At 39.7% G+C, this 26,006-nt stretch overlaps 2 protein-coding genes and 1 long non-coding RNA gene across 6 annotated transcripts in view; 2 read left to right on the top strand and 1 right to left on the bottom strand.

Annotated features, from left to right (window-relative positions):
* Positions 1–60: 60 nt before the first annotated feature.
* Positions 61–7,441, bottom strand: ccdc12 (coiled-coil domain containing 12). Its single transcript, XM_086038486.1, has 7 exons — positions 7,282–7,441; positions 3,938–4,014; positions 1,052–1,131; positions 745–806; positions 627–661; positions 470–546; positions 61–395 (listed from the first exon to the last, which is right to left on the bottom strand). Exons 1-7 carry the CDS (start codon positions 7,363–7,365, stop codon positions 316–318), a joined length of 495 nt encoding a protein of 164 aa, XP_085894612.1. The 5' UTR covers positions 7,366–7,441; the 3' UTR covers positions 61–315.
* Positions 770–2,791, top strand: LOC147143719 (uncharacterized). Its single transcript, XR_015087880.1, has 3 exons — positions 770–1,777; positions 2,118–2,206; positions 2,569–2,791. It is a non-coding gene; the product is annotated as an uncharacterized LOC147143719 (long non-coding RNA).
* Positions 7,442–10,680: 3,239 nt separating the features above from the next.
* The window catches only part of nbeal2 (neurobeachin-like 2), a 45,198-nt gene continuing 29,872 nt past the window's right edge, over positions 10,681–26,006 (top strand). For 3 of the 4 annotated variants that reach the window (XM_086038004.1, XM_086038001.1, XM_086038000.1), the window contains exons 1-6: positions 10,681–11,097; positions 22,754–22,842; positions 22,980–23,144; positions 23,790–23,871; positions 24,076–24,188; positions 24,385–24,467. In XM_086038004.1, coding sequence (XP_085894130.1) covers positions 11,020–11,097; positions 22,754–22,842; positions 22,980–23,144; positions 23,790–23,871; positions 24,076–24,188; positions 24,385–24,467 — 610 coding nt within the window. In that variant the 5' untranslated portion in view covers positions 10,681–11,019. Of the gene's footprint in view, positions 11,098–20,920; positions 21,077–22,753; positions 22,843–22,979; positions 23,145–23,789; positions 23,872–24,075; positions 24,189–24,384; positions 24,468–26,006 lie in introns of those variants that run through there. The other variant, XM_086038002.1, reaches the window with a different exon arrangement.

The following is a 26,006-nucleotide window of genomic DNA, read 5'->3' as shown; positions in this document are numbered from 1 at the left end:
CTAATAATTATGATGTATTTAAAAAGTGCGTGGATGCCGAATGACCCAATAAAACAGGGATTTGAAAAACACAAGTTGTAATTTACTTTATTTAAAACATAACCATTCAACAGAAAATATGAAAGGTTTATTAGCCTGGTTGTTTACAATGCAACCACATTTACAGATTGTACCATTGGATAGGCATGATACAAAAAACAACACAAGGCAAGGCTGGACAAAGTTTCCAGCACGCACCTGTGATAAAATATTCTCAGAATTGGACGCCTGCCCTGCTATCCACATTTCCAGTGAGGCTTTTCTCATATCTCCAAATCAGTCTGAGTCTTCCTGTTCTGCTTGTACCGCTCCCACCACACCGGCCAACTCCTCCTCACTGCCTCGCAAACGATCACCTGGACACCAAACCCAATAAATATGAATATTTCAGAAGATATTGAACAAAAAGAGGGCCAACAATAATACTAACGAATGAGTTCCGCGATGGCCCTCTGTGTTCTCCTTGACAGCTTCTCCAGCTTCTTGGCCACATCTCGCTTGAGATCCCTAGATCCAAAACCACACTGTCAGTCAGAAAGAACCTTCAAGTCACACCAAAGTGAAAATAACAACAATGTTCTTCTTACCAGTCTGGTTTCCTCGGGGCTAGGTTAGCCAAATCCTGGGAAAACCACATTTAACACCGTATTAAAAAAACATTTTTGCTTCAGCAATAAAATCAGGAATGAAGAAAAGAAAACGCACCACTTCTTCAATGATGGGCTCTGGATTGGCTGCCTTTAACTGGTCTTTGACTTTATCCTCCACTGGAAACAGAAAAAAAAAAAAAAATCTCTCTTAAAGAAGAAGTCACCCCAAAGATATTTTTCGAAGAATATGTTCTATGCAGGCCCACTAATTGAAACACAGCATTCTGATTAATATTGTGTTTATGGGATAAGAGCCATGTCTGGGGGCCGTTATGTCACTTCTGTCGACTGAAAATGACATCACACACCCTCAGGGCCACAGTATGAATGTACTTTATTTGAGAAAAATCAAGATTCCGCACCTGATGCTGGTTTGGCTTTGGGGACCTGCCTCTCCTTTAGCTCATCATCCTCTGGAGTGTAGTTCCTCAGCTTCAGCTCCCTGTGCAGAAACAGAAATGTGAGACAAGCTTTCACCCAGTGACTGACTGCAGCAGTGATTGAGATTGAAATATAAATCTGGGGTCAATAGGCAAAGTTAAACTAGCGCACACAACGTGTAGCCTCCATGCTTCCACTAGGGGGTAGTGTGGGCCTTAGGTGAAAGTGACTTAAAAAATTTTTTTTTAAAAAGACTATCTGCATCCCTGTATGGCCGCCTGTTGATTGACTGGAGGCTTGGGGATAAAGTCACCCTTTTTCCCCTCCCTGTGAACCCGTCTAGTTAACGCATCCCACCTGCTCCCAGGCACAGACAACGACCGGCCGAGGAATGCCGTCCTTGACATTCTAATTACTTTCATCATGTCCCTTCATAGAGGAATTCTTGGCAGACTCAGCTCGACGACCACACAGGGTCCGGGAGCTATGAAGGTAAACCGCCGTCTGGCCATGTGTGGAACAAGAAGAGAGTTCTCTGAGCGAGCTAGAGAGGGCACGAAGCTGACACATTCATCACCCCCCCGGCCTCCGCCTCTTTGCAGCCAACAGACAGACGCGTGCCTTGTATGGATATAGGCAGGGATGCTGGTCATGTTCGCCACTTTTACTTTTCTCCTTGCATCTTAAGTCTCTGATGAAGAAGCAATGTGAGTGAAACCATCTATTTCACCAACATGCATGAAATATCATCAAAATTTATTTAGAAACAACACAAATATGGAGGGAAAGTGTGCGTCAAAAGTTGTCCAAAAACATCCTTAGTCAGCATCTAAAGCAGCAGTGTCAAACTAATTCCCTTTTCCCCATTGAAATGACTGGAAATGCCATTTAATCTATTACAGCCACCCCAAAAAAGAAAAACAAAATCTCTAGGGTTTTGTATTGTTTGTTAGAGTTCAGCTAAATTGATTGATTATTAGGCAACGCTATGTGGTTGCTGTAAATTCACGGCTTATAATTGTCTTTGTTTTATGTTTCGTTTGACAGCACACTATGACTGGGAGAGGCAAGAAACAGCTTGAAGCCTCTTTTTGGAACTATTGTTCACGATCTGCCAAACTGCCGCTTGTTGCGAAGTGAGTTCACTGCCACATACAGCGCTTGAATCAGAATATTGGGGCCATGACAGCCTATATCGTGACAATTTCCAAGCAGGTCATTCATATTTTAAATGTATTCAATTTCAAGTCAAATGCCTTTGAAAATACTGTACCGCCAACCAGATGAAAATAATATTGTTCAATTTATGTGAATATGGGGTTTTATGCATGAAATGATATGCATTTGTAAAAAGTGACGAAAAATGGCAATTTTGGTATAGATTTTCTGACGAAATGAAGAGAACAACTCAATTTTGCATGAAGTAGAAACATAAGTTAACTCAGCTTTTTGCAGCCATCTTTGTCCAGGTTGCTCATTTGACATTGTCTCCGATTAGATAAGACGAACAAAATGGAAGCTGACCAGGAATCTTGGGATGGATTGTGTACAGCCTTCGAAGTGCCACTTGAACAAATATTGGTCCAAAGTCTGACCTTTACAGCGCCCGTTAAACAAAACAGTCACAAGGTCGGTAACATGTTTGAAGAATTAACTTCAAGGCAGGATTAATATCCACACCAAATACTAACTGTCTAAATGTTTATTCGAGGACAAAAAGAAAGACTGCCCTCCTTGGAGAAGTGACAGTTCTTGTCGTCTGCTTGCTGAAGGCTTGCCAGTGCGTTTGCACATTGTTTCTATCTACATCTACTGAAACTTACACATTTGTAGCGTGTGGCATGAAAGAAAATTAAATAAAAATGACATCAATCCATCTGGCTATTCCTGGAATTGACTCAGCAGCACAACCATTAACCTTTAAAGCGGAGGTCAACCCAAACATATTTTTTTCAAGAATATGTTCCCAGCAGGCCTACTAGTTGAAACACGGCAGTCTGATTAATTTTCCGTTTGTGGAATATCAGTTAAGCAGCAGAATGCCCTCGTTTTTAGCCATGACTGGAGGCGGCCATTTTGTCTTCTGTCGACTGAAAATGACATCACAACTGCTCACAACAACCAATCACGGCTGACCTGTTTCCTGAATCTGAGCCGTGATTGGTCGTTGTGAGCAGTTGTGATGTCATTTTCAGTCGACAGAAGACAAAATGGCCGCCCCCAGAGATGGCTGAAAACGAGTGGATTAACACTTATTCCACAAACGCAATATTTATCAGAATGCCCTGTTTCAACTAGTGGGCTTGCATAGAACATAGTCTTGGGAAAAAAAATGTTTGCGTTGACTTCCCTTTTAAGTCTGTTTTTTTTTTATCTTCTACAACAAACGTGTTGACTATGTGCCCCTTTAAAACCCAAGTTTGGCAAAGTGACCCCTCATTAACTTTTAAACGATACATTACACACTCGGTCAAAAATGGGTGTCTTGAATTGCATATAATTCATATCATACAATTCAATCATATAAGGCTGTGTAATTGCAAATACAGAGGCACTCCCTTGGTGTCATCATCTGGTAGTCATTAAAAATAAACAATGGAAAAGGTCTTGCAGGACAGGAAAGATGGCTACTCGTGCATACCTTACGACAGGAAGCTGCAGGATATTTGAGCAGCTAATAACACAAGGATGTGATAGTAGCCAGAGTAAACAGAGTTCAATGTGTCACCAATAAATGGTGTTGAGATGAGTTGCAGATAAATGTTGTGGCGTTCCTTCAGATCCGTTTCACTTCCGTGCAGCGCAGCCAAGAAACAAATAATTGGTCAAGACTTTCACAGACAAACAAATTTAAACGCCGAACTAACTTGTGTCTCGTCTCCGGTGTTTCCTCTTCCACTGAAGCTTTTTTATGCTCTGGCTCACCATCTTCCTGCTCTCGCCCCTGTTGGAAGAAAACAACATTTTAAGGTACACTAAAACATGAGCATAATAAAAAAAAATTGATGCCATTTTAAGGTAATAATTAGGGATGGGAAAGTACCAACACGAGGTATCAGTATCGGGCCAATAGTAGCCTTACTTGAGGGTAGTAACAAGTACTCGTGAATGCTGTCGATAACAGTCACCGACATCAGTAACTCTTGTGGTCGTTCTACTATGAGGAAGTGGAACGTTTTTCCAAGTGAATTGCATCAATGTCAGTCCTCTCATCTTAAGCGCCCATTAAGATGCAATTTTTGTAAGTATTATGCATGTTTATATTAATGCTAGGAGTGCATTATTACTGTGTTGCTACCAAATCGTACACATTTATTTGCAGGATGAGTATTCTGCTTTAAGGTATTTCTTGAAAAGTCTGTCACTGGTTTAATATGGTTTAAGCTTTATGTTTCAAAAAGTACTAGTGGTATTGGTTACTTGGTATTGGTGAGTACTTTAGAGTTGAGTAATCGTTTTGGTAAAGTTCTGAAAAAAAAAAAGTGGTATCGAACATCCCTCGTAATAACGATAAAACTATTAAGGTGTATTAGGGCCACACTGAAAAGAAAAAAGAGAGATTCAGCAGGGGTGACCAATATGGGGCCCGCGGGTACCAGGTGGACCCTTGAGTAGCCCGTGGGACTATTCGAAAAATACATTACCAGTGGTGGGACATTGTGATTTCCAAGGAATGCTGTAGAAGTGTTCATTCAGACATTTGTAGAAAGAGATTCATCGACACAAAGTATATATTAGGGGCTCACCACAAAAAGAGCCAACAAAGCTAACAAGGTGAACCTCGTTTGTCGCAGCATTGCAATCGATTGCAATCACAAGTTGCGACAAAGTAAACAAATAACAAGGTTGCACAAATCCTGGAAAAAGAATAACTGTAACAAAGGATATCAAATCCCACCCAATGTGCATTTTCCTGAAGACGCTTCCTGTCCACATGCTACAACAATTCATAGCTCTGACTCATTCTCAAAGGGGAGTACAAAAGGAAAGCAAGGAATGTCAACAGTGCTCCATCAAACGTGGCTTACCAAGTCAGTTTGCTTCCATATTGGCCTCCTTAGGCAGCTAATTTCTACAGTGAACGAGCTTCACTACTACAAAACAGTGACGACAGCAGGATTGGGGATGCCCTAGGGGTGTGACGGTACGCTACATCACATATCGGTTCGGTTTGTTTTTTTGGAAACTTCGGTTTGGTATATTTTCGGTACAAAAAACAGATTTAAAAAAAAAAACCAAACAAACAAAAAAAACGTTTATTTTGAAAAGATGACAAGTAAATGGTACATTTTGTTGAAAAAATAAATAAAAGCGAACCATTCGGGTGATATTCAAAGATATTAGACCAGAATAAAAAATACACTAACAATAAAGATCTCTTAATTTTGTAAATTATTAAGACAATGAAATCTTAAAATACTCAGCAGCAACAGCCTATGACAATGACACATCTAAGTATTCACGTTAAAGACAAGTTGTCATTACACTTTACACATGACACTTTTTGTGATGGAAAAAAAAATACATACAATAACAGTTACAATTATTGCTAAATATATTAAAACTCTTTTTATAATGAAAAAAGTGCAGTAACTTTAAAAAGTCTTTATAAAATTGTATACACTTTTTAGGCATTGAAATCTTTGAATGTTGAACATAACCGTGATCAGCAAAGAAGCAGTGTTTTTTTTTTTTAAGCAAAGAAGCAGTGTGCGCTCGTCCCAGCCTAAATCTATGTAGCTCTGCTCACTTACACGTTTCCTCATTCTCATATAAATCAGCCACGGAGAGGTTAATCCTTTTGATATGTTGAAGTGGGCATTAGTAGGGATGTCCACATAAATTTTGGTGCCAATTGATCGCAGTTTTTTGGACGTTATAAGCAATGAAAGTACAATGATTTCCAATGGAGGGTTTGGAATCAGTTCCTCCGGTGACTCCGACCAAACATGGATAGAACGGTTGGCGGCGCGGCCATTGTCGTCATTATCAAGGGGTGTTATTCATGGAGTTACTTATTTCCAAATTTATTGATAAAATAGAAAATGACAACTCTTTTCATTTTCCCAATCAAAAAATATATAAAATGAACTTGTTAGTGAAAACATGGCCACCATCCCTATAATACAATAACTGTGGCCTTTTTTTTCCCCATTCACCGAAATTGACTGTACAGTAAATAATATTTTTTTCTGAAAGTGACAGTTAGGCCCTGGTATGGCTTGATTTCGATTTCCATTGTAAATACATCCATTTTCTATAGCACATGCCCTCTTTAGGGTAACTGATTATCTGGACTTTGGTAGAGACACAATATGCACCCTGGATTGGTCGCCTACCAATCTAAGGGCACATATAGACAAACAACCATTCACACCCACATTCACAACTGTAGACAATTTACAGTCTTCAATTAACCTAACATTGAACACTGAGCATATCACAAGAAGGCTGAAGTTGAGATTTGAACCCAAAATCTCAGAAGTGTGACGCGCTAACCAATAGGTCACCATGCTGCCCCATGGCAAAAAAAAAAAAAAAAAAAAAAGAGCAATTCAGAGGTCAAATAGCGAACAGACTATGTTTGAACGTTTATGTTGGTTGGGGTTTGGTTGATTAATACACATATATGTAGAAGGTTAAAAAAGGAAAAAAATGTTAATTCCCCATTGTTGCTCAAAAAAGGTAAAACATCTATAACTCACTGAAACTAAAAGAGTCTCCATTGAAACACTTCATGATGCTTTTTGATCTCTGGGACAAATAGGAAGATGATTAGTGCTGTAGTAACTGGGAAGTGTAAATTGAGGTCAAAAATAAGGTGCAGTTCTGCTTTGTTACCTGCTAATCCGCTTTAAAACTTCCTCTTTGTTTTTCAAACGTCTTTCCGAAACTGATACAATGCAGCAGTAACGCTACTAGTTGAGTCGATGACGTCACAGTTAGCATCAACGCTAAGTCTTAAATCAACGGCGAAACCAATGTAGAATACAAAATTGCAGCTAATTCACAGCGAGTTTCATGTTTTTATATACATATTAGCCTTGTACATTATTCGATGCGACAAAAAAGTCCAGGATTAGGTTTATGACAGGTTAGCAGTCGTACACTGGATAGCTACAGGCTAACATGGCTACACATGAATTTTAACAAAACATTGACTATTTCTGAACACTAAATTTGTATCTGCCCGACTTGTATCTGTACTTACTTGGAGTTGTTTATCCCTCAATGCTTTCAATCTCTCTTTTCGCTTCAGGGCTTGTTCTTGTAGAGAGCCGATATTTTTTTCCATGTTTAGCTGCTACACGCCACTCGGTAGCTCTAGAATCCATTACAAAACCTACGTAGGTTGGTGTAATCAACTGACGAGCAATCGATTGCATTGGCCTGCTCTGGTTGGAGTCCTTTTTGTTTTGTAATAACACAAATACTGTCCAAATTATTTCATTTACCGGTGTCTGAATGGATAGATAGATAGATAGATAGATAGATAGATAGATAGATAGATAGATAGATAGATAGATAGATAGATAGATAGATAGATAGATAGATAGATAGATAGATAGATAGATTAGTGCAACATAAAAAAATATGTTGCATACTGTGTGGGGGTGAGGCAGGATAGATCATGTTGAATCTATACTATACTAGAGCTGGGCACTTTACCCTTTTTCCGTCCTCCGTCCGCGAACTGGGTACCCCTCCGTCCTCGTCCTTATTCATAACAATTAGCATCCTCTGATCCCGTCCGTCCTCGTCCTTTTAAAGTGCTTCCGTCCTTACATTCCGTCATCGTGTAGATGAGTAATAATAATAATAGTCAAGATTTATACAGCAAGGAACCCAAGGACGCATAACACAGTCTCATGCAGCTCATTAAAATCTGTGTGTGTGTGTGGGGGGGGGGGGGGGGGGGGGCTCTGTGTGTGTTAGGAGTCATGTTACAAAATGTATGCTTTGGTGAACAGAGGGTGCTTAAGGAACTGCATTTATGCTGTTGGACTTGTTGACTGCTTTAATTGATTCAACTCTTAGCATACCATAATGTAAACAAGAGCCACATATAGGACAGAGAGGCGCTTTCCCACCGTCAGGAATGTAGGCCATCAGCAAAGAAGGAAATACAGCTGATCCAGTTCTTCACCAGTTCGCAGTACAGGTAATAGTGTGTAATCACTCAAACCTAGATGGGGTTAAAGTTAAAGATGGCAAACACTGTAATATATTTCCAAATTTAGTTGTTGTTGATAACAGTTCCCTGTTATCTGTTCAATTATTTATCAATGTAGCACCTGTTTCCTGATTTATTTATTAGCCCCCAAAGTAACAACAATATGCTGCGTTCTCAGCATTAAATGTGCAAGCTGCAAGCTTCTTCAGCAAAACGAGTTTATTATTAATTTATTTAATTAATTAAAGTGGGTCGCCAGTGATCATAAAAATGCTTAAGCTGTCTGACAAGTCCTGCATTGTATTATATTGATATCTATACTGGACCAAACACAGTGAAAAAAAAAAAAAGTACTGTGCCCACTCAATCTTTTGGCGTGCATGGCGGTGAAGGTCACAACAGTGGCATCAGGTCTCTTTGAGGGAGTGGTCTCAACCACTGACAGTGTAAAGTGGACAGGCTGATAATAAAGACCATCTCTGTCCTGGTGCGTCCACCTCGACTAATTGCAGATTGTGCGGGAAATGAGAATAAAACCACAGTTATCCAGTCTATGACTCCCACCATCAAAACAATCAGCAGCTCTTTATGTGAAGCAGAGGTACCACATGTCCTTCCTTCCCGCTCCCTGAAATTCAGATGGATTAATATTTCTCACTTTTTATTATTACTATTGCAGTACGGATGTGCCTTCACTAAGCCATTATAGTATATTTTATTTGATCCACTATGTAGGCTACTATATGTGCTTGTCAACATGTTTTTTTACTACTTAAATTTCATTTGTAAAGATGTAGCGTCATTGTATCCCCTTTTCTTTTATCCAATATGCAGCCACCCGAATCGCTTGAAAAGCACAAGTGTACCTCAATAAATATTGTGAAAGCGTCCATTTCATTTGTAAATTCAATTCAAAAAGTGAAACATAGATTAAGAAATAGGAACATATTCAGGTTATAAAATACTGGAAAATACTGTTCAGAGGGAAAATATACACATCAATCAGATTTGATCACATTTTATTTGTGTAGATTTCTATACTTTTTTGGGCCATCAAATGAATTGCACTTACTGGAGTAGAGTGTTTTAGGCACTCTTTCTACTTATGGTGTTCTGCTGTGAGTCATTCTCCCTGCATGATGTAGTAAATAATAATGAGGTGACTAATAAAGTCTTATTGTGTGTGTGTGTGTGTCTATGTGCGTGCGTGCGTTTGTGTATGTGTGTGTGTGCATGCACACGTCTGTATGTGAACAACTGTGGGGTGTAACGAAATAAAACTACTTCATTACAGTACTTTCAAGAGGGAACTCAACCTAAACATATTTTTTCAAGAATATGTTCTATGCAAGCCCACTAGTTGGAACGAGGCGTTCTGATAAATATTGCGTTTGTGGAATAAGAGTTAATCCACACGTTTTTAGCCATCTCTGGGGGCAGCCATTTTGTTACTTCTGTCGGCTGAAAATGGCATCACAACTGCTCAGGGCTCAGGTAATGACCAATCACGGCTGACCTGTTTTCTGAAGCTGAGCCGTGATTGGTCGTTACCTGAGCCCTGAGTAGTTGTGATGTCATTTTTAGTCATTTCACCCGTTTTTAGCCATCTCAGGGGGCGGCCATTTAATCTTCTGTCGACTGAAAATGACATCACAACCGCTCACAACGACCAATCACGGCTCAGATTCAGGAAACAGGTCAGCCGTGATTGGTCATTGTGAGCGGTTGTGATTGATTTTCAGTCGACAGAAGACAAATGGCCGCCCCCTGAGATGGCTAAAAACGGGTGAATTTTGCTGCTTAACACGTATTCCACAAACGCAATATTAATCAGAATCAACTACTGGGCCTGCTGGGAACATATTCTTGAAAAAAGTATGTTGGGGTTGATTTCCACTTTAAGTACAGCAACAACAGTTTGGCAGATAGAATTAGAGAACAATTCTTCAAAAAAAAAGACTTCTTCACTCCCTGTTGAGTTTTACTGTCAAAGTCAAAAAAACATTTTATTTATAATGTTTGTTTGTATATGTGCTCCCAATAGTGTAAACATGATATTTTATGCATCTTGGCGAGTTGCCATTTTGTCTTGTATCTTGTACCTGCTATCGACTGAAATTGACGTCAGAATGCCCAAGAGCTCGCCCTGCGAAGGTCACGTGCCCAACCTCAGGACACATGTGAGCCATAAAAGTCGTCCAAAAATAATCAAGGAAAAGCACCGATACCTGAAAATTTTACTTCAGTACAGTTACGAAGTATTTGTACTTCGTTACTTCCCAGTTCCCACAACTGCTGTTGTGTACTTGTGAGTGACCGCAGGATCTTTTCCTCTCGCTTCCTTGGGATCAGTCTCTCTCGCTCTCTCTCGCACTCTCTCTCTCTCTCTCTCTCTCTCTCTCTCTCGCACCCCCCCCCCCCCACTCGGAAGCAGCCACAGTGCGAGGCGCTCGCTTCTCATGGGTGTTCCTTTCCACGCATTATTTCCACGCAATTTCTCCTCCTAGTTCGACATTAATGTCACCGTGACCACGTTCTTCCACGCCGCCTGTTTGAGAAGAACTCGTGAGAAGTTTTTATTGCGACCCGCCCGCCGGCCTGAAGCACTTTGACGCAGATTAATGAATTGAGGGCGAATGTGGCAGGAATGGTTGACGGCAGGAGCGCACCGCGTCCTGCTCCCGTGTGTTGGAAACAACTTGAAGCAGCTGCGGCCTCGTTGTTGACCATGTTGGTCTCTCCTTGGAGTTTTTAATTAAACGCAAACGGGAGTTAATGAGCAACCAGGAGCTTGGAGGAACGATGGCATCGAAGGAGAAGCTGTACGAGCTGTGGATGTTGTACTACACTAAGGTGAGGACGTTACACCTGACGGGGACACCTGTTGTTGTCGTTGTTGTTGCTGCACTTGCATGCTTGCTTACATTTAGTTAAAGAAAACGTGAAAAACACGTTAGTTTTGCTCCTCAGGTGCGCTCTGACTCGTGTTTGTGTCATAGACGGTTATAAGCGGAAGTAGTAACTCCTCTGTTTGCACGTTAGCTTCCCCATTTATAATCTCCATACATGGCATCAGTTGACTGTTTTGGTGAAACGCTGAAGCAGTTGAACGCAGTACTCAAGTAGGATTCTGTTATCAGGTTGACCCAGTGTGTTGTTTCGTCTTGAACCTGACCTGCAACGCAGGTGTAATCCCTAACCGGCTACTTCCTTCTTTTTGTAGCCACGCCCCCTAATGTCACGTGTCTGTAGGTTAAGGTATCCAAATAGTGAATGTTTTATTACACAGGTAAATAAATACGTCAAGTAAAGTCAGTTGATTAGGTACACAATACAGTATATACGCCATCGTGTAATCTTTACAAGCTTGATACTGTAAATCTGTGTGGATGAACACTGACAGAAGTAATAATTTAACAATATGTTAATGTTTCAGGTAGTAGGGTGGACTAGTGGTTAGTACTTCTGCCTCACAGTTTTGGGATTTGAATCTCTGCTACAACTATCTTGTGTGTAATTTGCATGTTCACCCCATGGTTGCGTGGGTTTTCTCCGAGAACTGTATTCTGGCTTCCTCCCACATTCCAAAAACATGCAATGTTCAGTGAAGCCTCTAAATCAGCAATTCTCGAACTTTTTACACCAAGTACCACCTCAAAAACTGCTTAGCGCTTCAAGTATCATCATCTCCGACACTGTAATACAGTAGTGCAGAAGGTCTAAGTCAGAGGTGTCCAATCTGTAGCCTTTGGGCCATTTGCGGCCCCAACTTGATTTTTCAAAAAAAAGTACTTTTCCACCCCAAAATCCTCACAAATCATACACTATTTTCCATATCACTTTTAACAGAAAGCTGTAATGTAGTAGTTAAAAAAATAACAATAATATGCATATAAACAATATACTGTAGATAAGATAAGATAAGAATGCCTTTATTGATCCCACAGTGGGGAAATTTTCATTGTTACAGTAGCAAAGATATAGGTCACACAGATTATAATTGTTCGATGGATTTTTGTTTTGTGTGTGTTGCACCCACAGGCCCTGTTTGATTTTTATTACCCTTTCAGCTTGTTCATGGCCGTTTTGGTCCCCCAACCGCCATGGTTTGTATTATTCAGGATATTTCTAAATGCTTTTATTGTCTAACGTGTTAAACATCAGTTCTCATTATTGGTGAAGGATATATTTTATCTCATCAAATTTGAGTTTATTTGTACAATGCGCAGGTGGTGAAAAACTTTGTAAATGACATTTGTACATTTTCTGAGTACATCCTTTTTTTCTTATATTGCTAATAAAACAGGATTTCTACAGCCAGCAGAGGGAGATTCCACTTTTCAATTAAAATCAAATTTTTCTCCACAGTCAGCAGAGGCTATCCCTACTTACTTTTTAAAATCAAATCATTTATTTGCTCCACTAGAGTGCAGTAAGCCATTAAGCACCTCTTTCGGAAACAAAACATTATATGAAATCGATCCCTTGTCCAAAAACACAAAGCACTTAAAGTGGTGAGTCTCGAATGAAACCCATTTTACCCCAATTTACATCAATGCACTACAGTGATCCCTCATTCATCGCGGTTAATGGGGGGGACAGAACCTGCCGCGATAAGTGAAACCCGCAAAGTAGAGTCGGACTTATGATTATGATTATTATTTTGTATGATATTTATTGTACAGTTTCATTTTGGGGGATTTGCACCTCTGTTACGCTGTTGCGAACCCCAACATGGTTCCCGCACTTCTAAATACTTGTTAAACAATCAATTTACTCTAAAAATGCTAAATGAAGAATATAAATACCAAGCTTGCCGGCTGTGATCAGAATTTAGCTTCGACCGACCGCGGCAGCTGACGAGCACGACGGAACGTTCGCTAAAAACTACGTTAAAGTTTTAATTTTTATCATAAAATTGACTCACCTTAACTAGAATGCCATAGTGTAATTTATCCAATCTTGCAGTTTAAAACGCTTGTCGCCGTCGCTGGTCGGCCGGGTGCGCGCTGAATCTGCGCTCACGAATTATAAACACAGCAGTTGTACTGTACTATCTGATTTTTACAAAACTTTATTAGAGCAAACACGTAATTACAAATATGGAGTAGAAAGTATCCGGCTTGACTCTGACTAAATCAACGGCACATTTGAATAGTGGACGAGACTAAGCGAGAGGCTGCGATGACGCGCACCGAGTCAGCTCACGTACAGTACAGTGTGTGGAAAAATTAAATCCACTTGTGCTCTCGTTGGTCGATCTCGCACTGGGAACCAGTCACCGCCTTTTATGAGTGCCTGCGGGTATGTACAAAGTCTCCGAGTCAACTCATATCTTTGAAACAATGCGTCTTTCTGCAATATAGCTCCCGATATGGCTGTGTTGTTTCATTTTTAATTTAAGAATGCTTCTGAAAAATCCGCAATGCACTGAAGGCGCGAAAGTTGAAGCGCAAAGTAGCGAGAGATCACTGTATACCATACCATACTTTGAGACTCACTGCTCTAAACGGTCCCCATAAATAGGCGTGAGTGTGATTGTGAATTTGTTGTTTGTCTATATGTGCCCTGCGATTGGCTAGCAACCAGTCTCAAGTGTACCCCACCTCTTGCCCAATGTCAGCTGAGAGAGGCTGCAGCTCCCCCACGACAATTAATTAGGACGCGCACTATAGAAAATGGAGTGATGGATGATTGTGGTCTGAGTTTACAGAAGTCTAGAACTGCACCACATCACAATGTCATAATGTTTCTCTTATTTGTTACATAAGACAGATAATATATGAGCAACGGCTCTCGCAATGATGCCACCAAACTACATCTGAAATAATAATCCTTGTTTAATTTCTCCCCAGGTTGCCTTCTTGGCATCTGGAAATGAAACATTTAGCGATAACCAACAGATTTTAGAATTTCATATAATTATGAATGTATACATTATGTTTGTTACGAGCCAAATTAAAAAAGTTGTGAAAAATGTACAGTATCTGTGTGGATTGTCATCACTGTCCAGTCCATTCTTTAATCTGACCTATTGAGCATTTACACATCATCAAGGTGTTTGTAATTTTTGTTGCATTAATTTAGCATTCCCCCCCTGTAATTGGTTAATTAAAATGTATTCTGTAACAATTACTTCTAATCTAATTTTGAAGAAATGCTTTGTTGTGAATAATGAAATACAAAATATTAGTAAAATAAACATGATTATAGTACCTTGTTTGTTTGTATGTTTTTTTTAAATGATAATCAAATTATTTATAAATAATAAATGAGCATGAATGATTCTTATTATTACTACTACTATTCAAATGAATTAATTTACACTTTTTTGTAATTAGACATTTTAAGTTTTATATTTTGGTAATGTACGGTCATCTATGAATGACCCGGTCCATCTGTCCACTTCAAAATTGTAATGTAGCCCTTGAGAACAAAAAGTTGGCCTACCCCTGATCCGAAATGATCTTGTAATGGACATAATTCAAAACGTTGTGTGTAGAAACGTGAGCTGATATTCAATGTCAACTCTTTACAGACAAACTTAGCTCGGATAATATGCTTTACGTGTACACCACATTCATTTATGCATTCCACATGCATAGGTGCTTACAACAGGAAGCAATTAGATCCAAAACTGGAACTGTTGAAATGAGTTGACACTTTTGTGACATGTGTGTGTGTGTGTGTGTGTGTGTGCGTGCGTGCTAGCCGACAGCGACAGCTACATTTGTAAAGCCGAATTAAGATATCTCTTGTATCTCAGTATATATTGTGGTTGAGGTCGAGTTTATGCCTGGCAAATATGTAATGCCGTCTAAACTGATAAATTAGCCTATCTGGTCACGTTAAAGTTCCAGTAGGATAAAGTTAAGCAAACAATACACATGATGAATATGATGAATATGTGTCAATTCTCCAACGTACCTGTATGCTGTTTTTATTTTTGTTTACCAATTCAAGATTGGTTGCCGATTGTGAGTATGACTTCAGGGTGTTGAAATGTTTCTTTGTGATGGCGATGAAAGTATGACTATTTTGCATTCATGACATGTCTTTTCTTGATGGGGAACGACAAATTGGCTGTGGATGGTGTTACTATTTAATATGTTGGCAATCTGCTTCAGTGCCTGAGGACAGAGGAAAACAAGATGAGACTTTTTGCCCAGTTATGATTAAGTGGGGCAGCGGCTCCTCTTGTCTTATCGCAGCAGCTCTATCTGAAGTGTTGCTCACTCGACAAGGACGATTTCTCGTCATACGCAAGGACATTTTTTTGGGGTTGCCAACCTCTGTGAAGTTTTGATTGAATTTAAGAGCAGACTTGATCTCTGCCTGTCATGTCCGTCAACGTTTGAAGCGGCGCTCAAGTGGAATATGCCAAGATTCAAGGAACATTTTCCTTATGTAGCATTTACTATCAAAGTGGTCATTGTGGTCAATTTGGACCGATCCCACCAAAAGGGCGTGACCTTCTGCTTTTGGATTATTTGCATGTGCGCTTTCAAAAGTGTATATTGTTTCTTAATGTGGTTCTTGATCTTTTATTTTCCCACAGATTTTAGAACGAGGAAAAAAAATACCTTACTTAGTTATTACCACTACATTTGATGGATATCAGCCACTATTATAACAAGTTGAAGAAGAAAACAGTCAACTCTTTGCAATAAACATCTTTACATCCTATAAACCAGGCATGCACACATACACATACGGCACTTGCACATACACACCTATTAGGTAAAGGACACAAAGAGTTTTCCCGATTATTCGTGATTCATTACTCACAGATTCACCTGTTTGCTGTTTTGTGCCCAAGGCAAAGTGCTGTGTAATATACGGTACTGTAAAAGTATTTCTTTGGTACCATCTTGAGGTATCTTTGTTATAATGAAGTATGTCAATGTGAATTGAGGAGCTTCCTGTAGGGCTTTGCCATCTTGAGGCATCTAAGGTCATTACTAACCTCTTTGGAGGAGTGTCAGTTAATCTCCGATTTTCACTATTCGTGACTATCTATGTGCCTCCACCAGTCTAAACACCGTATTTTGATTAATATCGTGTTTGTGGTATGACTTAAGCAGAAAAATCCACCCGTTCGTATACAAATCAGGGGGTGGCCATTTTTCATTGTACAGCCAATTTCTGTTAACGGAAAATGACATCATAGTGTCTCAGGGCTCAGTTAACACGGCTGACCTGTTTTCTCGGTTTGGTCATGTGACATTCGCAAGCTGAGCTGTGATGTCATTTTCAGTCGACAGCAAATTGTGGTTTATTTATAAGAATGAAACGTCACACAAAGAGAAAGTGATTTTGAGGCAGCTCTACATTCCGTTGTCATTGTAACACGGGAGTAACAATTCTCCGTCGACTAATTAACAGAGTAGACAGACACCCGGGTGTCTGGCTCCACCTTTACACAAGCATTTGCTTAACCTCTCACATAGGCTTCAAATAAACACCTTACGCTTTGCAATTGAGTAAAAAAAAATGCCTATATTTATGCAGATTTGAGGAAACTACATCTATCTACGAAGTTGTGCAATTTTGCAATTTTTTTTGTTGCCCTTCTTAGTGTCGGTTTAGTGATGCTTTCTTCATGTGCACGGTAGGCCCCCATGTTCTCCCTGAGCGGAATTTGCATGTGTGCGATTGTGCGAATGAAGCTGGAGTTTCAATCGGGCCTGGGTTTTAATCTCTGCAGCCTTGCATGATCAAATGGAACGTAATTGTGAGGTGAAAGGCAGCAAAGCCACTTGAGAGAACAATCATGCTCTTAACGACTTTCAGTGTGTCATTGTGTGTTCTTGTCCCGTGTATGTGTGTCTGAACATATGCTGCTCCAAAGCCACAATTTCATTTTTTTTCAAAAGACAACTTCTGACTCAGGCAAATGAGCATAGATGGGCTGAGTTCCATTCAAAGACTTTTTGTTTGAAAGTAAACACGACTTTTGACCTGGAACCCTGTTTTAGATACAACAAACACACCCAGACAGATCGCAACAGATCTCACTGTTGTTTCCCCTAATCCTTCAAGTCAAACTGGTCAGAATGAAAAGAAAAGACAGCATTCTTAATCCAAACAAGTGATTCAAACACCCATTGCCTTCATCCTGTATATTTTCTGTCAGAAGAAAAGTCACACTGTCTCGCGTGTGATGAAGGAACTCGGCTTCCTCTGATTTTGCAACACATCGCACATGCCTGGAAAGTCTTTTGAAGATCAACTTCAGTTCACAGATGATGTAAAAAATGGATATACTATATTGCATCATCTTAATAATAAATCCGCAGTTCTGTTTTGCATTATTTTTATTATAATATGCCATTGTCAACCTCACATACTTGAGCACCCGTGTGTGACTTGCAATACAAGTTTGTCATCTGACCTTTCCAATCCCAAATTCTGTTTTCAAAGTTCATGGATGTTTAGCAGAGACACAGTTGGCTAAGTCGGCTACCATAATAGATGCATCAACCAAAATGAAAATGATCGGCTGCTTGGATATGATGCGCACGCTGAAGGAAGGCACATGAATGTGTTTTGCCTGCATCCGCAATGTATTGTACACTTTTAACAACATGTTTGCTGCCTAGCCTGGCAAACAAGTTCTGTTATTTGCAATTTTTTTGAACTTGTGTGTGGAGTCAAATTTTGTGCTATTTTATTATCTACATATTTATTATGTAATGACTTTCTCCAGTTTGGCTTCTGGGGTCAAACTGTCGCCATCATATTCTTATCAACTGTACTGGCAAGTATCATTTTTAAAAAATCTGAAATACTGTTGGTATCACAATGTAAAATCCCTAACCTTTTTTATGCCACGGACCGGTTCTTAAAATTCCATCCCCTTCGCGGCTCAGGGGGGCGAGGGTTGGTTCACAAGTGCAATAATAAACGCAAATCCACAGGGTTTTTTTTCCCCACCGATATTGAAGGACTTTTTAGCCATAGCTATGCGGTTAGCCACCAAGTTTGACTCTCTCAAGGCACTTACGTTCTTACATTCGTTGATGAATCAGTTTTGAAGTCTGCATTGACATATTGTGAATTTTACTAGCGTGTGCATTTAATATTACATTACACGACAGAGACAACTTGACATGCATAGATGGATGTAACGGAAAGAATCTGCTCAATTTTCAATCTAAAATAGTTTTCAGCCTTGTATATTAAATTAACATTGATAAATAAATAAATAAAATATATTTTTTTTCTTTCATCAGTACGGCCCGGTCCAACGTGGCTCGAGGCCTGGTGGTGGGGACTTCTGCTTTAAACAGTGGTGTGCGCACAACTGTTGACAGACAATATAACACTGATTAGCATAGAGAGTATTTAAGACGTTATTGTGAATCTCTCTTGAGTAGACAAGACATGCCCGGTTACAATATGATTGGATGCTGCAAAAGAGCGAGGGCTGCCTAGTGAGTTTTCATAATAACGCCTCAATGAACAGAATATCCGCCCGAGGAAATAGATGATAAGCAGATTAATTTTCAAGCAATATTCTAATTGATTTTTTTGTTTTGTTTTCATGTATTGTTCTGCGTGCACACAAAGGTCAATTTACTGACCTTCCACACACTCTTTCCAAACGGAAATGAAGTAATCAAAACATCTTTCCAGTGGCTGTGTGACATTCTGAACTTAATAATAAGGTTTCAGCCTGAGAAATAGCGGGTAATTATCTGGTGATTATTGGCCTAAGTGGTTGCAAGGGACTAATTAAAGTGACCAACATGACATCCTGGCTCTGTTTAGCTGAGAACCCTCCTCCAACATTCGTAATGATGGTGATAGTGTTGAGGGAACAGTTATATTTGCACCACACAGACAGATATTTCTTGTATATTGTTGTATATTGTTTTTGTTTTATATTGGATAGACCAATGATTCCCGACCAGAAGTGCCTCGGGAAATTGCCCAATTTCATTTTATTTATATAAATGTATTATTTATTATTATTATTTATTTATTTATAACAAATATATTATACTATTTATTAATTACAAATATATCTTTGTTCATCTATCTATGCCATCGATGTATAGTGACAGGCAGAACAAATTACACTATATGGTAGAAGGTACAATATGGTTCAGTATGTGTTCAATTAAACAGGCACAAATTTCACACTGAATACTTTAATATTTTATACTCTAGCATTCGTACTTTTTGTGACACTTTTGTTTGGTGGCGTGCCGTGACATTTGTCTGATATGAAATGGGTGCATTGGCTCGATAAAGTTTGGGAAACACTGGATCCGAAAAACAAGCGCAGCTCACATGACAGTTGCGGTTTCTGTACTCTTTACCAGCACGAGGGCCAACAAGCAGGACAATCAAAGTGCTCTTTGCTGCCACTAAAGCAGGGAGACGGAGCCAAGCTGAATGTCAAGCAGCAGCTGCAGACAGAGCAGATACATGTCTGGAGTTGACACATCTCATTGGACATGCAAGACTTGCAGTGTTAGTGGTTTTTATGTAGCCCTTTTATGCCCACACATCACATGGACAGTTGCTGTGGCAAATATTAGGAGAGTTGTGTTGCTGCCTTGGTTTCATATTTAAAGGGGAAGTCAAGCCAAACATATTTTTTTAAGAATATGTTCTCTGCAGGCCCACTAGTTGAAACAAAGCATTCTGATTAATATTGTGTTTGTGGAATATAAGTTAAGCAACAAAATCAACCCGTTTTTAGCCAGTCGGCCATTTTGTCACTTTGTCAACTGAAAATGACATCACACACCCGCAGGGCTCAGATAACGACCAATCATAGCTCAGCTTCAGAAAACAGGTGAGCCGTCATTGGTCATTATCTGAGCCCTGAGGGTCTGCGATGTCATTTTCAGTCGACAGAAGTGACAAAATGGCCGCCAATTGAGATGGCAAAAAAATTGGAGATTTTGCTACTTAACTCCTATTTCATATTAATTGTATTACCTTGTTTCAACTAGTGGGCCTGTATAAAACATATTCTTGAAAAAAATATATATGTTTGGGTTGACTTCTGCAAAGTATTTCCCCTGCTTTTGCTTCTTATCAGCAAACATTTCCTTTTTGTAATCAGATTTTTGAATTTGGTAGAAATGTAACACTGTCAGCTAAATGAACTGATGAACGCTAGAGCAGAGTTCATCATCTATTTTGCAGGACGACTGCAAAATATGATCTGCAAATTGGATGATTTACTTACGCCAAGTTCCAAAAAAAGTTTATGGTTTGAGTTTCTGAACATTATTTGATTAACTTAAAACAAAGTTTCATCACAATTGCAAGATATAAATGCGTTATCAAATATCTGCATTTGGTATCAGGAGCACTCAAATGTAAGTACTAGTACCCATACAGATATTATCCAAACTTGCATTATTATTATGACATTATTATTATCACTTGAAACAGCTGAATCTGCATGTTAATGTAAGTCACTTCTGAAAAACATGCATTAGTGAAGCCTGTTTTTGAATGTATGCTCATGCAAGTGTTAAATTGAATTAGCATGAATACACTCCCACTGTAGTTTTTGTGATGCCGGATTTTTTTTTTGTTTTTTTTTTGCTCACAACGCGCAGAAGAGGAAGAGTCTCGTCGTGTACGAAGGAAACAAGTTTGAGTTGAAGTGGCATGTCATTTCCTGGTTGATCGCTTGATGTTGGGACACGAGCAACAAGCTAGTTAGGGTGCTTTCTGTGGAGAAATGAGCTGCCCAGCTGCGGACAGGCATCGGCGCAGCTGAGACTGGGTCGCAGGATTCTGGCTTGCCATGCTCAGACTCGTACAATGAAAGATGGACTGGCTCATAAGTCCACTCCAGCTGGTAATGTAAACTTCAGCGGAACGCAATCAGTAGAAAAGACATGGCTGCAGTGTTTACTGTATTATTCATGCATAACTTAACTGTGGAATCGTGCCATATATTTTTACAGTCACATTGCAAGGACGTTTGGTGTCAGAATGCTGAACGTGTCACAACTCTAAAAGTGTGCTTGTCAATTTAAGGGAAGCTCCAGAGTGACTGTCATGCCATACTTTGTTGACAATATTTTGGTACTGTGAGCCTGTCAGAAAGAAGTCATGTCTGCCCTCATGCCGCCTGTTCAAGAGATGCTTCCTCGCTATAACAAGTTTTATACTCCGATAATCCCAATCTGCTGTTTATTGTCTCATAGAGAACGTCAAGACATCAAGGAATGTTTCTGCATGTCTTGTGTCACTATTTTGATACCTTCCGCTTGGTTCTTATTGGACTGTCAAGGTCTTTTTTGCAAGTAATAATTAAGAAGTCTGTTGAAAGGTTTGACCCACAATTGTGACCTATAAGACATTGTGTTCTTGAGATGGATGTGGAGTGAAGAATGTGGTGTGAGGGTTGAAGACAGGAAGGATGTGGTTCACAAAAATTTATTAAAGCAATTTTCGCTATATAAATAAGTTGTTTTATACATTTAAATAGCAACATATATCTTAAAATAACAGATTCAAGTCATTTGGAGGGTTCACACAGGCTTGTAATAAGGAGGAGAGTGTTTCTGGGAGCCACAGAGCTCTGCTATAATGTAATATTGGTGGACCAGCCAGGACACCTCTTGCGTAAACAGTGCATAACATAAACAGTGCAGTGTCGTGTTGGCCTCACTCTAAAATAATCGGACGTTTTTCATAACCTTGTATTATAACGCTGCCGAGTTATGTTCGTGTTACCCCTATCATTGTTTCTCTGCCATTGACTTAAATAAATGTTATGTTATGTACTGGAGAAGTTGTTTCCACATTGCTGTGAATTATTGTACATCTTTAAAAAAAAAAAAAAAAAGACTAATTGTGTGCTGTACCTTGTTTGATTGAGCATGTTAGTTGTCCAAAAAGATGGCTCATGCTTTTCCTTGCTTTGAGTTAAATCTCTTTGCAACATCCTGTTACAAAAATCAGGTTATAAGGAGACGCAGTGCGCCACTGTGCGTTGCAGATTTTAAAAAACAATAATGGGGATGGACTTTGTATGCACTTTAATTGTGCTACAATTTCATGACACGGCCAGTTTAATTACCGGTAGTTGACATCACTGTTCTCATATGCTTCACATGTGCATATTAGTAATTCTGCTCTGGGGATCAATGAAGGACTGATTTGACTTACGGTATTTGTGTGTATCTTGGCAGTGTCCACAAATGTAAACCCTTTAAAAGCACTAATTTAAATGCTTCAAATTAAAAAAATTATAGCTTATCTATATGTTCTACTTTGTTGTACTAGTGATGTAAAAATAAGTTCTTATATTGATATGTCACTACATTACACCTCTGGCCAAAACGCCCATTTCTAGCTTCCCCCGTCTACGAAAATGGCAAAAGAAAGAAAACTCCACCCATGCACGCAGTTCAGAACATTTTCATATAGCTCATGTTGTTGGTTTTATTAGATTGCGCAAATACTCACTAGTTTGTACTTTGAGGCATTGACTTCTTACGTTTGCATTCTCCCCCTCCCGTTCTAGAAAGATGTGGGCTATCTGCAGCAGTGGCTCGAGGCATTTGTGTCGTCCTTTGAAAGGCTCATAGATGCGCACTCGCTGGAGCCTCGGAGGTAAGAAGTTCCAAATTTCTTTGTTCCAAGTTTTATCTTTGTTGTATCCACCATTCCCCAAAGCAGAATAAGCTTTGGCTTTTTGTACGGATAGCGTTTTGACGTGTTTATTTTCCACTTAAACACTGCCTCTCCAGGCTGGAGGAGTGCACCTCCGAGGTGCCCCTGCTCCCCAGGGAGGTCCTGGTGTTCCTCAGCACACAGCTTTGGCAAAGTGCGCCGCACCTCTCAGACAGCCATGACCACAGCAGCGACATCCCCCACCCGCTCCTCCTCATCAAGTTCTTCATCATTGTCTGCAGGTTAGCCTACTACTCAATGGTGGGCTTGCCTTTTCAGCAAAAGCATGACATAAAGCATACTACTTTGTAGATATGGGCGTCATGATGAAAAGTAACCACACAAGTATTGTTTAAACATTCTGCAAGTTGCGAGACGCTAATAGAGGAACAAAAATCATCGATAAATAAAAATGAGTCTGAATTCAATCATTCTAAAGAATTTACAGCAAGTACCACCATAATGCCCAACATTGAAATACAGTAGCATAGGAGGTCTTAAGTGTTCATGAAAAAAAATATTGCAAGTCAGTGTAACATTAAGCACAGTTTGAGCATTAAAACCGCACCTACATATTGAAAAACTGTACCAAAAAGTTAAATAAAACTGAACTGTACTTGTGGAATGATTCTTTCGCGTACCACAAGAGTGAGCCCGAGTACCACACTTTAAAAATCGCTGATCTAATTCATTATTGATTTAAAGGAAGCTAGCAAATTACAGTTATTTTGTTTCTCCTGACATTGCGACATGAATTGTGCAAAGAGGCCGCAAGCCTTCGCCAGGAAGTTCTCCCTTTCATTCTGCATGTATACTGTCCTCTTTACCATAGATGGCCATCTTGCCGAGGTTCACTTTCCTAATACTGCATTTCTCTCAACTTCTAGAAACATGGAGAACATCGACCCAGAGAAGACCCCCGGTTTTATTTTTGAATCGATAAAGCTTTTGAATTTTTGTCTGCACCAGGTATGGCGTTTATCAACTAAACATGAAACTGTCAATGGTTGGTTTCTGAAAAAGGCACTGAGTGTGAGCTTGAGAATTTTCAATCAGTGAATAATCACAAAATCTATGTGCCCTTGTCACTCAAAAATATGCAACTACCCACACAAAATGTAATTAGGCTGTGACCACTAAGGTAGGTGTGTTTGTATTCTTTATGTTCATCAGATAAAGAATGGAGAAGGGGAGCAGTCCACCTTGCATTCTGTCATGTATTACGGGCTGGTGCTGTGGGAGAGTGTCTTTGACCCTTACCAGACGTGGAGGAGACGGCTGGCAGGGTGAGTGTGTGTACAGAATGTACTGTATGTATAAGTCTGAGGGTGGAATTTATTGACACAAAACTCCACCAAGTTCACCATATTATACTTTTAACATTTTACTCAACCTTGTCTGAGTGCCTCTTGACGTCACGCCTCAGTAGAGCGCTATTTTGTTGGCATGAGTAGGAGGGCCTGACTTGTGTGTATGATGCAGGGAGGAGGTGAGCTCGCTGGAGAGGAACAAGTACAAATTCTCTCCATTGCCACTGCCAGAGGAGCTGACCGCTCTCTTCCACGGTGAGAAGCTCACCCATTGGCCTCGTCTCTGATCTTCGTCACACTCGAAGAGATCATGTAAACCTGTTCTGTACATACAGTACTGTAAACAATTGCATTATTTATGGCCATTCCTTTTTTACTGAAAGAGGAAACATACGTTTTTTTAAGAATATGTTCTATGCAGGCCCACTAGTTGAAGAAAAGGCCTTATGATATGAAATATGAGTTAAAAGGAAGTCAACGCATATTTTTTTTTTTCAAGAATATGTTCTATGCAAGCCCACTAGTTGAAACAGGGAATTCTGATAAATATAGCGTTTGTGGAATAAGTGTTAATCCACTTGTTTTTAGCCATCTCTGTGGGTGGCCATTTTGTCTTCTGTCGACTGAAAATGACATCACAACTGCTAACAACAAACTATCACGGCTCAGATTCAGAAAACAGGTCACCTGTGATTGGTGGTTTTGAGCAGTTGTGATGTCATTTTCAGTCGACAGAGGACAAAATGGCCGCCCCCAAAGAAGGCTAAAAACAAGTGCATTTTGCTGCTTAACTTATATTCCACAAACGCAAAATTAATCAGAATGCCGTGTTTCAACTAGTGGGCCTGTTGGGAACACATTCTTGAAAAAAATATGTTTGGGTTGACTTCTGCTTCAAGCAGTAAAATCCACCCATTTTTAGCCATCTCTGGGGGCGGCCATTTTGTCACTTCTGTCAACTGACAATGACATCACACATCCTCAGGGCTCAGATAACAACCAATCGCGGCTCTCCTGTTTTCTGAAGCTGAGCTATGATTGGTCATTACCTGAGCCTTGAGGTTGTGCGATGTCATTTTCAGTCGACAGAAGTGACAAAATGGCCGCCCCCAGGGATGGCTAAAAAACAGTGGATTTTGTTGATTAACTCATATTCCACAAACACAATATTAATCAGAATGCTGTGTTTCAACTTGTGGGCCTGCAGACAGCATATTCTTTAAAAAATATGTGTTTGACTTCCGCTTTAACTTTTAAAATGTATTGGCTCCAACCTGGATCCCTGAGTCACCCTAGCCCTTACATAACACGATTTACAAAGGCGAAATTAGGTGCTATGCTAATACAATCATTCCATGATATCCACTCAATAACCACATTGTTTAATGTAATGTGGTCCAATACAAGTGCTATGTAAAAAAAGTCTCGCGGTAAAAAGCTAACAATGCTTAGTTTTATTTGGGAATGCCAGAGAGCTATTAATATCCTCAGCCTCCGAGTTAATTTGTTAATGCATTTATCTTCATGACAGGCTTCAGCAATATGTGGGAGATGGGTACAGTATATCATTCGGTACTTATTCAAATTAGGACTGTGCGGCCTTGGCAAAGGTCAACATTTTGCATTTGTTATTGTGCTTGTCGTTTGCAACCGTGTCAAACGGCAAAGCATCATAGTGAGAGCAACTTTGCTGCTTTCACCTAAATAGGTTCACCAAATTTTAGATGTACCCCTACATGCAATTTAGTGCAGTTCTACATCATTGCAAATTACAATAGTAAACAAATTAGTAAA

Source organism: Filicampus tigris, chromosome 8 (assembly GCF_054856515.1).
Source record: "Filicampus tigris isolate MCC_2025a chromosome 8, RoL_Ftig_1.0, whole genome shotgun sequence".
Classification (NCBI taxonomy): domain Eukaryota; kingdom Metazoa; phylum Chordata; class Actinopteri; order Syngnathiformes; family Syngnathidae; genus Filicampus; species Filicampus tigris.
This window is presented reverse-complemented; position numbering and strand designations above follow the sequence as displayed.

Coding starts and splice junctions, on each gene's coding strand:
- ccdc12 (XM_086038486.1), bottom strand. CDS start 7,365: ATGGAAAAAAATATCGGCTCTCTACAAGAACAAGCCCTGAAGCGAAAA. Junction 1,132..3,937: donor ACACCGGAGACGAGACACAA/GTTAGTTCGGCG, acceptor GTTTCTGCACAG/GGAGCTGAAGCTGAGGAACT. Junction 547..626: donor GCCCCGAGGAAACCAGACTG/GTAAGAAGAACA, acceptor TTTTGGATCTAG/GGATCTCAAGCGAGATGTGG.